Genomic DNA, 12,366 nt, shown 5'->3' with positions numbered 1-12,366 from the left:
ATTAATTCTCAATTAATACCGACTCCCTGACTACATGTTGGGTAATCAGGTCATGAGTATTCCTTTTCTACTAATTAACTCATTAAATCTGAATCATTAATAAAAAATCATGTTAATAACATTACACTCATTAAACATCTTGTAAGTAATACGAGATAAACCCGATATAATGATCCAGATATCAATTTATAGTGGTCGAACTCTATTTACGGCACATCAGAAACTCTATATGAGTGCGAAAATATTCCAGAGTAAGCCAAACTATGTGTATAAAAATTGAAAGGAATATTTTCACCTTCTTTCATTTGCACTAACTGGATCTCTCGCATTTCGCCCACTCATTTCATTGCAGAGAAACATCATATAGTTCTTTTCCATCTTCTACTTCTTTCCCCGATGGACTTTGAACATTGTCGTCTTTTCCTTCAATTTAAAAGCTCCTAATCTACTCCATCCTCGTGACACTGACGCCGATCCGTCTGATGACGGTATTACGGACGTTATCCGACGCCAGCGGAAACTGCGCGCACGTCATACCGCTCATCTCCAAGCTCGACATGTAGCTCCGCACCTCCTCGCGGATCATCTCCTGCATCACCGTCAGGAACTCCGCATCGAAGGGAAACGGCGCATGCCACCGTCGTTCGTCCTCATCAGACGATGTAGCGGCACCAGTGGCGTCCGCGGATCTCGTCGTCGGAGACGGCGACCGCGCCTGCAGGGGCGTCGGCACGGACGGCAGAAGCTCGAGCTGCTTGTGGTTGCTGTAGTCATTATCGGCGCTGTGGTGGTCATCGGAAGTATCCATCGGATCGGATCCCGGGAGAGAGAGGCTTAGAGAAGTCAACGGATGTTTTATGGTAATTGGGGAAGGGGATGTGGCTGTGGCTGCGATAGAGGGCTCCGTCAGATGATGGTTGGGAGCAGATGATGAAGGGAGTACCACACCTCCTGTTCTCGGCACCGGTCTATAGACGTGAGAAGCGGTGGAGACCGGAGAGATCATGGGAAGACTGTGGTGGCTAGAATCGCTGACATCTGATCCCGATGGGCTTTCGGAGCTCAAGCAGAGTACCGCACCGCCCGAAGAGAGGACCAGTCCGTCGCTGCTTGTTCTTAAAAGAGGCCGCGCCGACATGACCTCCCGATCGGCTGCCACGACGAAACCGCCGTCGACGGCAGTAGCGGAGGCCGAATACCTGCGTTTGAGGGTGGAGTTCCAGTGGTTCTTGACGGCGTTGTCGGTCCGGCCCGAGAGGAGGCGAGCGATGGTGGCCCACCTGTTGCCGAAGCGACGGTGGGCGCGGATGATGGTCTCATCCTCCTCCGGCGTGAAGGGGCGGTGCTCCACCTGCGGCGACAGCTGGTTGCACCACCTGAGCCGGCACGACTTCCCCGACCTCCCCGGGATCGACTTGCTTATAAGCGACCAGTTCCTCGGCCCGTTGCGCTGCACCAGCTTCCGAAGCGCCTCGTCCTCCTCCGGGCTCCAGGGTCCCTTGATCCGACCCAAATCCTTGCTTCTGCTCCCTGCCGACGCCATAGCGCTCGGTTCCCAAGCAGTATCGATTCAAACCCAATCGATAGTTCGAGAAAACGTACCGATTTGATCTACTGTTCTCGCGTTCGACGGGAAGAGACGGTGGAGCGCAGAGGGGAGACTGCAGGTGGTCGGCTCTATATAGGAAGGATAAGTGTAGGAAGGGAAGTGGTTTGACCGGCAGCAGCCGGGTGAAGACACCGGTCGTCGGCCGTTGGGCGCACCGGCCTCTTCCACGCGGGCAAGCAGTTGCGTGCATACAGCTGGCACGAGGACACGCGTCCTTCTCTGTTTTTGTCCTTAAATTGGATTTATTAATTTTATTATCACGAATGACCATCCCACACGGTTCACCGTCGGGTTCCCAAGCGCGAAGCTTGTCGCGGTGTCTGCACCGACTTGAATGGCCCCACCCGGGCCGACTCAGATTTGATCCCTACCGTCCAATCCGAGTATCGCCTCCTTCCGTACTCGTCCTGTGTGCACAGCTTGGGTACGATGTTCATGGTCGCATTCGTATGTGCAATTAAGAAAACCCACGCTGCGACAATTATAGCAGTACCTTACGGCGTAAATATTTCGAAGTATTGTTAAGCTAGGATTTGGATTTTTGACTGAGATAGGTACATTGACAGTCTATTTTATTGTGTGCGTTTACATAATTAATTTTTGTTCAAGGAATCAGGGTTCTGTGCGTGACAGTGGAGAGTCGGTGAGGTGGCAGAAGACGACAAAACCAGTCTCGGAATCGTTGCTGCTGTCGCGTCAGCCCAGCCTGTCAAACCCCATCCGTTTCCATGCCACTTGGGCGGCTCCAACCGCCAAAACCCAAACGGAGTACATCTCCGACTCGTTGGGCCCCACATGTTTAATTGCAACCGAACCCAGGCTCCATCGCTGCCAATCTAACCCCGGTTTCAGTAACCGCACCGTGTTGAGCATGGGTAATTAGTGTGACAGTTGCGCGTTGACAGCTGTATGTCACTCAACCAATCCCACCGTCTCCATTGCACCGTCCGTCTCGTCCGATACCAATACGGAGGAGGCCGTTACGTCGCACGTGGCCCTGCAACCCTCTTGCCGACTGCCACACGCGTGACGTTGGTCTCCACCTTTCTCCTTCTGTTCCTGGAATCCCCGCTGTGGAAGGACACGAGGTTGATTAGGTTAAACCCACGGCGGCTAGAGTCTGTGTTGTCATGGTTCTTTACGGAGCCAACTAAAGATTCGTGGTCCTTCCGCTCGTTTGGACTGCGAACGACAACTCAGGCATCGGGATTTGGCGGGGTCGGTGGGTGGGTGACACATCCACGCCTTTCGCGTAGTAATCCTCGCCATCGTACCGGTGGCACATCTCCCACTCCCAGTACGACGGTGAGGATCCCCACCGATTGCACTTTTAATTGGAATCCTACAATTTGATCAGGATTTGTGGCATTCGGACAAAACTGATCTCTTTTCAAACACGAAGTGCTAATTAATAATAATAATAATACACTGCAACTAATATGATCAATTCAAAGTCATTAATCTCAAAGAATTGACAACATTTTACCAAAGTTTTTACTAAAAATAAACATTCAATGCACATCAACGCGAATTGAGTGATGCAAAGTGGCGCAACTGATAATTTGTTTGCAAAGCTGCTAAAAGCAAAATCGTTGTTTACCAACTTAACATCAATGTGAGACGATATGAAAAAAAAAATTAATTACATCATATTTCTCAAAAATATTTTAACAATAGTTTTTACCTTCCTATGGAAAATAGCGCAAACCTAATATAATTTATTAACAACACTAATAATATACTCTTATACTTAATCAAGCAAGGAAACAAGAAAAACCTTTTATTTAACCAAGCAACGGAACAAATAACGATGCAGGTGCAAGTACATAAATAAGCAATGGAGTAAGAACAAGTAAAGAAGCAAGTCATGGAACATGCCCTTATTGCTCTTCTTGTTAAGAAAGCAATCTATTCTTTAGATGAAACAGTAATAAATATTTTGTTGTGTTTTTACATAATAGGTGTGTATTCTTTTTCTATTCAACTACAACGAACCAAGAATAAGCAAGGGAACAAACAATATCGTCCACTATCGAAGTCAATGTAGCATCCAAGATAGAAGCCTTCAAAACCAAGTACCCAAAACGTTTAAGCGATCGAACGAGTAAACTAAAATATCTTTGAAAACAAGGGCGCCCTATTGTTCAGATGCTTGACAAAGCATAGGTCTATTTAGGTTTAGAGGAAATAAGTTGTTGAGCATTAATTTATTTGAGTAAGGAGTAAGCTGTGTTTTTAGGTAAAGCAAAGCTAGCAGTAAAGTTAACTAATTACGCCGTTAAGAGTATATCTACCTATTTTTCATAGTAAGGGGATAATAGATCTCACTATTTATACCCATACCCCTTTAACCTATAATGTAATTATAATATTCCTCAAATTATCATTGATTTAGAGACGGAGCATTTACTATAAATAATAATATTTTTTTCTTTCTTATATTTTTTAGACTCATGTCATTTCACCTCGAACCCTTCACTAACTTATGTAGTACAAATCAAATTAGGAGCCCAACGTTAATCTTCTGCTATAAGTACACTGGAAGTGTGGGAGCATCACAATATTGTGGTGAGATAATGAGCTCACCACAATATTGTAGTATCATTTTGGTAGTTCAACATGCATTCACTTCAAGCTTAGATTTTTCATGTCATTCTTAGCATCACACTTAATGATCGACTTGGGAGATAACAAAATTGTTATTACACTGAGGCCATCGATTGATGAGTCAGTTCTGCTTGGTTCAATGTCAAGAGTGCAAGTCCATCCTGGAGAGTTGACGTGGAGAACTGTTGTGGAGAGTTAGCGTGAGACGTGAGCATAGAGAGCTAGCATGGAGAGCTTTCTGCTAGTCATAAGTGTCCTGCAAGTCAATCACATGAGTGATGGTACGTGCGACTTGACACACAGTCTTTTTGCATATTATTATTATGGAATTCTCTCACTTTATATTACTTATATTACTTGTTGCACATATATATTGTGATGTTCATGGACATGTGCAATGAGAATCGAATCATGATGAGATCACGATAATAAGACCGATTCACCTTTAAACACAGACCCTAAATAATCCTAGTCATAGGTTACTCGAGAGGGACATTGAGATAACCTGATAGACTGGTGTACTGTATACCTGTTCATATGATGGAGGCAACTGGTCTCATAGCTGCTCGTGTGGGGACACTAGGGATATAGTGCAAGTGCTCATTGGAGAATGAATTCATCGATTGATCCGCTTACGGAATGTTGAATGTTGATAATACCTCATTGTCAAACAGTGATTCCGTCGTCCCAATAGTGTACCTGGTCCTTAGATTTGAGACACTAAGAATATCCTATATGAGTACTCTACTCTTTAATACTAGACTTATAGGTTTTGAAGTTCCAAATCTAGTACAACCGATCATTGGGAGTGGCGACCAACCTTACGAGGGCTATTAAATGTCGATAGAGGATCATCCACTCTCAGTATTACGAGAGGAATATTCTGTGTGTTCTTGCTAAGATAAATCCTTGGCTAAGGTCATTCTGATTAAGAGAGAAAGAGTTCCTTGGGAGAAATCTGATTAGAGCGAGGCTCGAGGAGAAACTTCATGGGGTTGACAACACCATGTCTGGTATACGGTCTTTGGGATATTAGATGGATGAGGGACTATAGGTACATAAAAATTGAGGATAAATAGGTCCAAAGGATTGTCATCATCGCAGCCCTACTATATGAATCACTACTAGAGAGTAGGGTACTTGAACTCCTTCATCCAATCCCACATATCTGTAGGGATTTAGAGATATACAATCTCCCTAGGTAAAACATTATCTTACATATGGATTTAAGTTTTATAGGTTTTTACGCACTAATCTTCACACAACGATGAAAACATTTTTGGGAAATTTAGGGTTTTTGTTTTCTATTCTTATATTGCGCATGTGATGTCGCCTCTAGATTTTCTAACCGTGATATCAGAGCTAGGTTGTTCATACAAAAGATTGGTTTTGAATTGTGTGTGTTATGTTTTAGGAAGAATTTTATCATCAAAATTATTGACGCAAAGGGCGAGAAAAGGCAGCAATTATTGCTGTCCATGTTGCGTTCGCAGAATGGCCAAAGGCTGCTTGCAGCCTTGGCCATCTATGGTGGCCGATGACCGACAGCCTACAGGCCGAAGGCAGGCAGCTGTAGGGGCGGTGCCTGCTGGTAGCGGTGCCCATAAGCAGAACTGCCTGCGGGGGTACCCGTCCGCGGGGGTAGCACCACTTAAGGGCGCTGCACCAGTGGGCGGAGAAGCCCATGTGGGTAACAATGCCCGTGCGCAGAATCGCCTGCAAGGGTAACTACAACGCTTGCGGGCAGAACCGCCCACAGTGGTGGCAGTACCCGTAGGGGCGCCCACTCGCGGGTAGAGGCAATGCCCCCACCCCTTGTAGTGGCCGCCGCAAGTTAGGTGGCAGCGGCTGCAACGTATCAAAGGCAGGGCAGTTGGGTTTTTAAATAAAAGGATAGTTTTGCCCCGTAGAATTTTAAAAATTTTAAGATTTGTCCTTTTTATCCAAATTACCAAAATACCCTTTATAATTATGATAATTCCCTACATATCCCTAATTTCAAAAAATATTATTTAATTAAAAATTTTAATTAATTATTATTATTATCTAGTAGTCCAATATAATGATATGTATATGTGATGTATGATGTGGATGGATGATCATCGATCGTGTGATGTAATTATTATTATTATTGGAGCTTGTGAACCTCTAATTTATTTCTCGTTTATTGTCAGGCCTACGTACTTGTGATTAAGTTGTAATTACATGAGGAGAAATAGCGAGAGCGTGAAGGCGATAGCTGGACCCACGAGGCCGAGACGGACTATCGCGCTGCATCGAGATGCGTCGAGATGCCGACGAAACCGACGAGGATGAGATGGATGATCATAGGGTATGAAGATGCGCCGTTGCATACATAGATCTTGATGTGAGTGATTGGGCCCATTGGCTCAGGCCTGATCACATTAGGATGTGGTCAATGATCATCTGGTGTGATTGCTCATGTGATGTGTGATTGCTTGTACACATACTAGATATATGTATATATATTTGCATGCGATATAAATATATATTAAATATGTATGTGTGTGATATGTCATATTAGGAGACCAAATCAAAAATCCCCTCTCTTGATAATATTAAGTCGATAAATGTGAGATAATTAGATTGACCTATGTGGCCTTCCATCGTTATAGGTAGTGTTGAATCTCAGATTTTGATGATGAAATCAATTGATGAGTTTATGATCTAATATGTATTTTGAGTGATGTAGGAGTAACCTTGATCAAGAAAAGGAAAATCGATTAATGTAGGAAGAATCAAACGTTGGGCCGAAATAGAACATGTCAAAAGATTGGACGTCGGGCCAATGGAATGGTCGATGTGCCGGAAGGACTTCGTGCTATGAGTTTGGGCATCAGGCCGAAGGATCGGACGAAGCACCGGATGAACCAATGACATGCCGGACAACATAGGATTTATGTTTGTAATCAATTATGTCTAGATCGAGTTAGTTTAGGTCTAATTGAGTTGGTATTGGGGGTGAAACAATACCAACTCAATTAGGGGCTCATTGGGCCTGAGTTAGGGTTGTTTTGGGCCAAGTGAGGCACATGCAACAACCCTTAGTAGGCCCAGGTGGTGGCATCGCCTAGTACTCGACCTCGTAGGTTATCTGAGTAGTGGTACTACCCAAACCGGTGGTGGTACCACCTAGACATAGTCTTCAAGACTATGTTAGGCGGTGGTATCGCCCAGTGTTAGACTGACAGGCAGTGGTACCGCCAGTTGTCAATCTGTTAGGAGGTGGTACCGCTAGTACCCCGAAAACTATATATGAGATCTTTTTTAGCTCCAATTTTTGAAGTTATTTGGGATCTATAAATACCCTAGCTATTCTTACATTGATTAGCAAGAAATAGAGTAGAAAGGGGAAAAATATTCTTGAGAAAGAAATGTTATATTCTTCCTAGTATTTAGAAGTTCTTCTAAGAGGAGAAGTAAGGTCTAAGAAAGAGAGGTCCTAAAGGTTCTCTCCTGAGCCTATCAAAAGGAAAAAGAGTTATAAGGGTAGTTGATATTCGCTTATTGAAAGAAGATCGATAGTGGAAGTTGGTGGCCTCGAGTAAAGAGGAATTAGGAGTGGATATAGGTCACGACGACCGAACCACTATAAAACTCGATTTGCATTTACTTTATACTTTTTATTCATATTTAAAACTGATTCACTTATTCACTACACTTACGAATACTTTAAAGTTAAACTATTTTCCGATATCGGTTTTCATCGAACGAGAATTTTCAAACCGATATGATTTTACGAAAGAAATAATTCACCCTCCCTTCTTAGTGCCGATTTCGGTCCTAATAGTTGGTATCAAAGCTAAGGTTTTTCTCGTTTGGTTTAATACCCAAGAGAAATAGCTTTTACCGGTAATCAAGAGGGTCTTTCTATCGTTCATCCTCCTATGTTCAATGGGACGAACTACACTTACTGTAAAACTCGAATGAGAGTTTTCTTGCTTTTTATGGATTTGAATTTATGGAATATTATAGAAAAGTGATTTTCAAATGTCTTCTAATCCAATGAATGAATGAAACAATTTGGAGAAGAAACCTTTTTCTTTGAATGCTACAGCTATGAACGCTTTATTTTGTGCTTTGAACAAAAATGAGTTTAATTATATTTCTTTATGCTAAACTGCATATGAAATTTAGCATACACTAGAAGTAACTCATGAAGGTACGAATAGAGTAAAAGAATCTAAGATAAATCTTTTGATGCATGATGTTTAACTATTTCGAATAAAGCCAAGCGAAACCATTGTTGACATGTACATCCGTTTTACGGATGTCGTGGCTTGAAAGCTTTTTGCAAATGTTTTTTGAATCTTGAACTTGTTAATAAAGTTTTATGATTTCTTTCTAAAAATTGGGATTCGAAAGTAATTGTAATACAAGAGGCAAAGGACCTAAATAACTTTCTTCTCGAAGAACTTATCGGGTCTTTAGTGACCTATGAAATGATGTATATTGCACATGATGAACATAAGAATAACCTTCCAAAGAATAGGAAGGATTTGACACTTCGAACAATAGAAGACCACTCAAAGGAAAGCTCAAGTGATGATGACATAGAACTTTTGACAAAAAAAAATAAAAAGTTCACGAAAAAGGCTAATTCTAAAAATAAACTTAAAAATGACATAACAACTTGCTATAAATTAAAAAAGCTACCAAAGAAGAAGAAAGCATTTAAGGCAACATGGGATGAATTGAAAACATCCGAAGATGAGGTGCAAACCATCAAAGGTGAGGTGGCGAACCATACCTTAATGGCTTTCGACGATGAGGTAAATGACTCAATCAAATCTCATTTATCTTACAATAAATTGCTTGATGCTTTCCATGATTTATTTGATGAATGTAAGCTAGTTGGTAAAAAATATAAATTATTAAAAAAGGAGTATGCTTCTCTTGCTAATGAATTTAAAAAATTTAAAAATAAGTATGATAATTGCATGTTAATTCCTTGCACTAAATGTGATGAATTAGATTCATGCAAAAAGAAAATTTTATTATTATAACAAACGTTAGATAAATTTAAAATTAGTAGCAAATCTTTAAATATGATTCTCGCCAATAAGAATTATATTCGTAGAAAGGAAGGAATCTGCTTTGTGAGTAATTACGCTTAGCAAAAGCCAACTACTTTTATTAAAAGACCCATATTGCATGTTACCCATAAGGTTAAGTATAATTTTTGTAGTAGATGTGGTCATTTTGCTTTTAAATGTTTATTTAAAAAGTATAATTCACATAAATTGGTTTGGGTTCCTAAAGGAACCATAAATGTCTTAATACCAAAAATTAAAATAGATAGATCCAATCATGAGGGATCCAAAGCTAAATGGGTACCTAAAACAAACCCACCCTTCTTGTAAAAATATTTACAATCGAAAGCCAGGAGTAAAACTAAAATGATTTTAATTGAAGATGCTTTATATTTAATGAAACCATGCTTAATGAGTTTATATTTTGAAATTATGCATGATGATTTTTGTGATTTATGGCTTATTGATCTTTGTCGTGATGAAATTTAATTTTTTGATTTTAAACAATGATACATGTTTTTATTTGGCATAAAAGACAAAGGCATTCTTGTATGAAATAAATCACAAATACATAAAAAGGGGATGCATTTTTCCTGAAAATTTCTCTATCTCTATCTTATCGATTTTTCAATAAGAGATAGATAAATCTATTTATGACATTCTGAATCTCTTGAAAGTAATTTTAATGATTTAAATTTGAATGATTTTTATCTATATCATGATCTTGAATTCTCAGAATTATAACTTGAGATTTTTTTTATATGAATCAAGATCCCATACTTTTTATTCTCATATGACTCTTGCATTTTATTAAAATAGAATACTTATCCAAATAAATCATGATTTTTATCTTGATTTCTCAGTTTTCAATGACATGCATTTTTCATTTGAATCAAGATCATTTACTATGATTCATCTTTTCACTATTTGATTTATCCAAAAGAATCATAATTTATCTCTTGATATTCATAACTTGAAATTTGTATCCATGAATTGTATATCTCATCACCAAGTTAATTTTTCTTAATATATTTCATTTGATGATTTGAAAAATGATGTAAAGGGAAAATTTTTTCACTATTGTAACCTTCCCTTCTTTTTGATAATGACAAAGGGGGAGAAAGATTTGTAAGCTTGCACAATTCAAGAATAAGATAAAACTTGTTAGCTTGCACATTTTAAAGAAATGCAAAACTTGCTAGTTTGCATATCTCAAAAGAGAAGCAAGAAGTGATATCTTGCCTATCTTTAGATTTGCCCATCTCAAGAAGCAAAGAATTGCTAAACTTGCATATCTTTAAAATTTGCTAGCTTGCATGTGATGTAAAACTTGCTATTTACTATCTTGTATTCTTTTTCAAAAACTTGCTAGCTTGAATATCGCAAAGAAAAGCAAACATGCTATCTCAAAAGAAGCAAAATTTTACTAACTTTCATATGTGAAAAACTTGCTAGCTTGTATGTTCAAAACTTGCTATCTTACTAGTTTGCATATTTAAAAAAAAATTGCTAGTTGTACTTCTCCTTTTTGTTGATGACAAAGGAGGAGAAGGTATGATGATGATCATGCATGGTAAAATAAAATTTTATTATGTATGATGGGTTGGATGCAATACTTGAACTTATGATGTAAGTAATAATATGATGTATTGCATATAATTCATAATTAAAATTATGCCATGTTGATAGGGTGAGTTTAGTTTAAACTCTATCATCAATTGGTTATCATCATCAAAAAGGGGGAGATTGTTGAATCTCAGATTTTAATGATGAAATCAATTGATGAGTTTATGATCTAATTTATGTTTTGAGTGACGCATGACTAACCTCGATCAAGGAAAGACAAATCGATTCACGTATGAACAATCAGACATTAGGCCAGAATAGAACATGTTAAAAGATTGAACATTGGGCCGGTGGAATGGTCGATGTACCGGAAGGACTTCGTGTCATGGGTTCAAGCATCGGGCCAAAGGATCAGACATTGCATCAAGGAGATCAGAAGTTGTGGGAGTCAACATGCCGATTGGGCAATACGTCGAAGGAGAGGACGATGCGTTAAAGGATCAAATGAAGCGCTGGATGAACCAATGACATACTAGACACTATAGGATTCACGTTTGTAATCAATTGTGTCTAGATCAAGTTAGTTTAGGTCTAATTGAGCCAGTATTGGGGTGAAACAATGACAATTCAATTAGGGGCCCATTGGTCCTGAGTTGGGGCTATTTTGGGCCAAGTGAGGCCCATGCAGCAACCTTTAGCAGGCCTAAGTGGTGGCACCGCTTGGGACTTGGCTGTTAGGATCGAGTCGATACTAAGAACCTTTAGCAGTTCACTTCATACGTTAACAACTGATCTCAGAAGATAACTTGAAAGCATGCTTGTTCGTAAGGGTAGTGAAAGCTAAGTAAGGAGGAAGTGAAGTAATTGCAAAGTAAGTAAATGACAATAATAGAAATGCAAACCAGAATTTATAGTGGTTCGGTCATTGTGACCTACATCCACTATCGATTCCTCCTCCGTTGAGGTCACTGGCATCTACTAATGGTCTTCCTTCAATAGGCGAAGACCAACCACCTCTTTACAGCGTTTTCTCCTTTTCACGGGTTTAGGAGATAACCCTTATAAGCCTCACACCTCTCTTGAATAATCATAATGCTAGAGAGGGAGGAGGAGGACTCTTTACACTTCTTTTACAACACTTTTAACACCCTAAGAATTTAAGATATTGTTCACACTTTCGTGTCTTTTCATGCAAAAAAGGGTAGGGTATTTACAGGCCCCAATGGCTTCAGAATTGGAGCAAAAAAGTGTCACATCCCCGGATTTTGGGATACTAGCGGTACTACTGCTATTTTTGGATGGTACTATCGCCTACAAACTGACACTGGATGGTACCAATGCTTAGTCTGGGGGGTACCACCGCTCAGTCTGGGTGGTACCACCGTCAGACAAAGCTTGAAAACTGAGCTCTGGTGGTACCACCACCTGACGAGGCGGTATCACTGCCTGACAGCATTTACTTCCAACGGTACCACCGCCCAAAGCACTTGGGAGATTAAGTGCTATTGAATCTTGGATTTTAATGATAAA

General features: G+C 40.2%; 1 protein-coding gene across 1 annotated transcript; it reads right to left on the bottom strand.

The window, feature by feature from the left end:
* Positions 1-252: 252 nt before the first annotated feature.
* LOC135628222 (transcription factor MYB44-like) lies at positions 253-1,684 on the bottom strand. The gene has a single exon (XM_065134790.1). The coding sequence runs from the start codon at positions 1,541-1,543 to the stop codon at positions 446-448; it is 1,098 nt and encodes a 365-aa protein (XP_064990862.1). The 5' UTR covers positions 1,544-1,684; the 3' UTR covers positions 253-445.
* Positions 1,685-12,366: the final 10,682 nt, after the last annotated feature.

This window comes from Musa acuminata, chromosome BXJ3-1 (assembly GCF_036884655.1).
Source record: "Musa acuminata AAA Group cultivar baxijiao chromosome BXJ3-1, Cavendish_Baxijiao_AAA, whole genome shotgun sequence".
NCBI lineage: Eukaryota > Viridiplantae > Streptophyta > Magnoliopsida > Zingiberales > Musaceae > Musa > Musa acuminata.
Note: the sequence above shows the minus strand (reverse complement) of the source record. Positions and strands in the feature narration are given on the sequence as shown.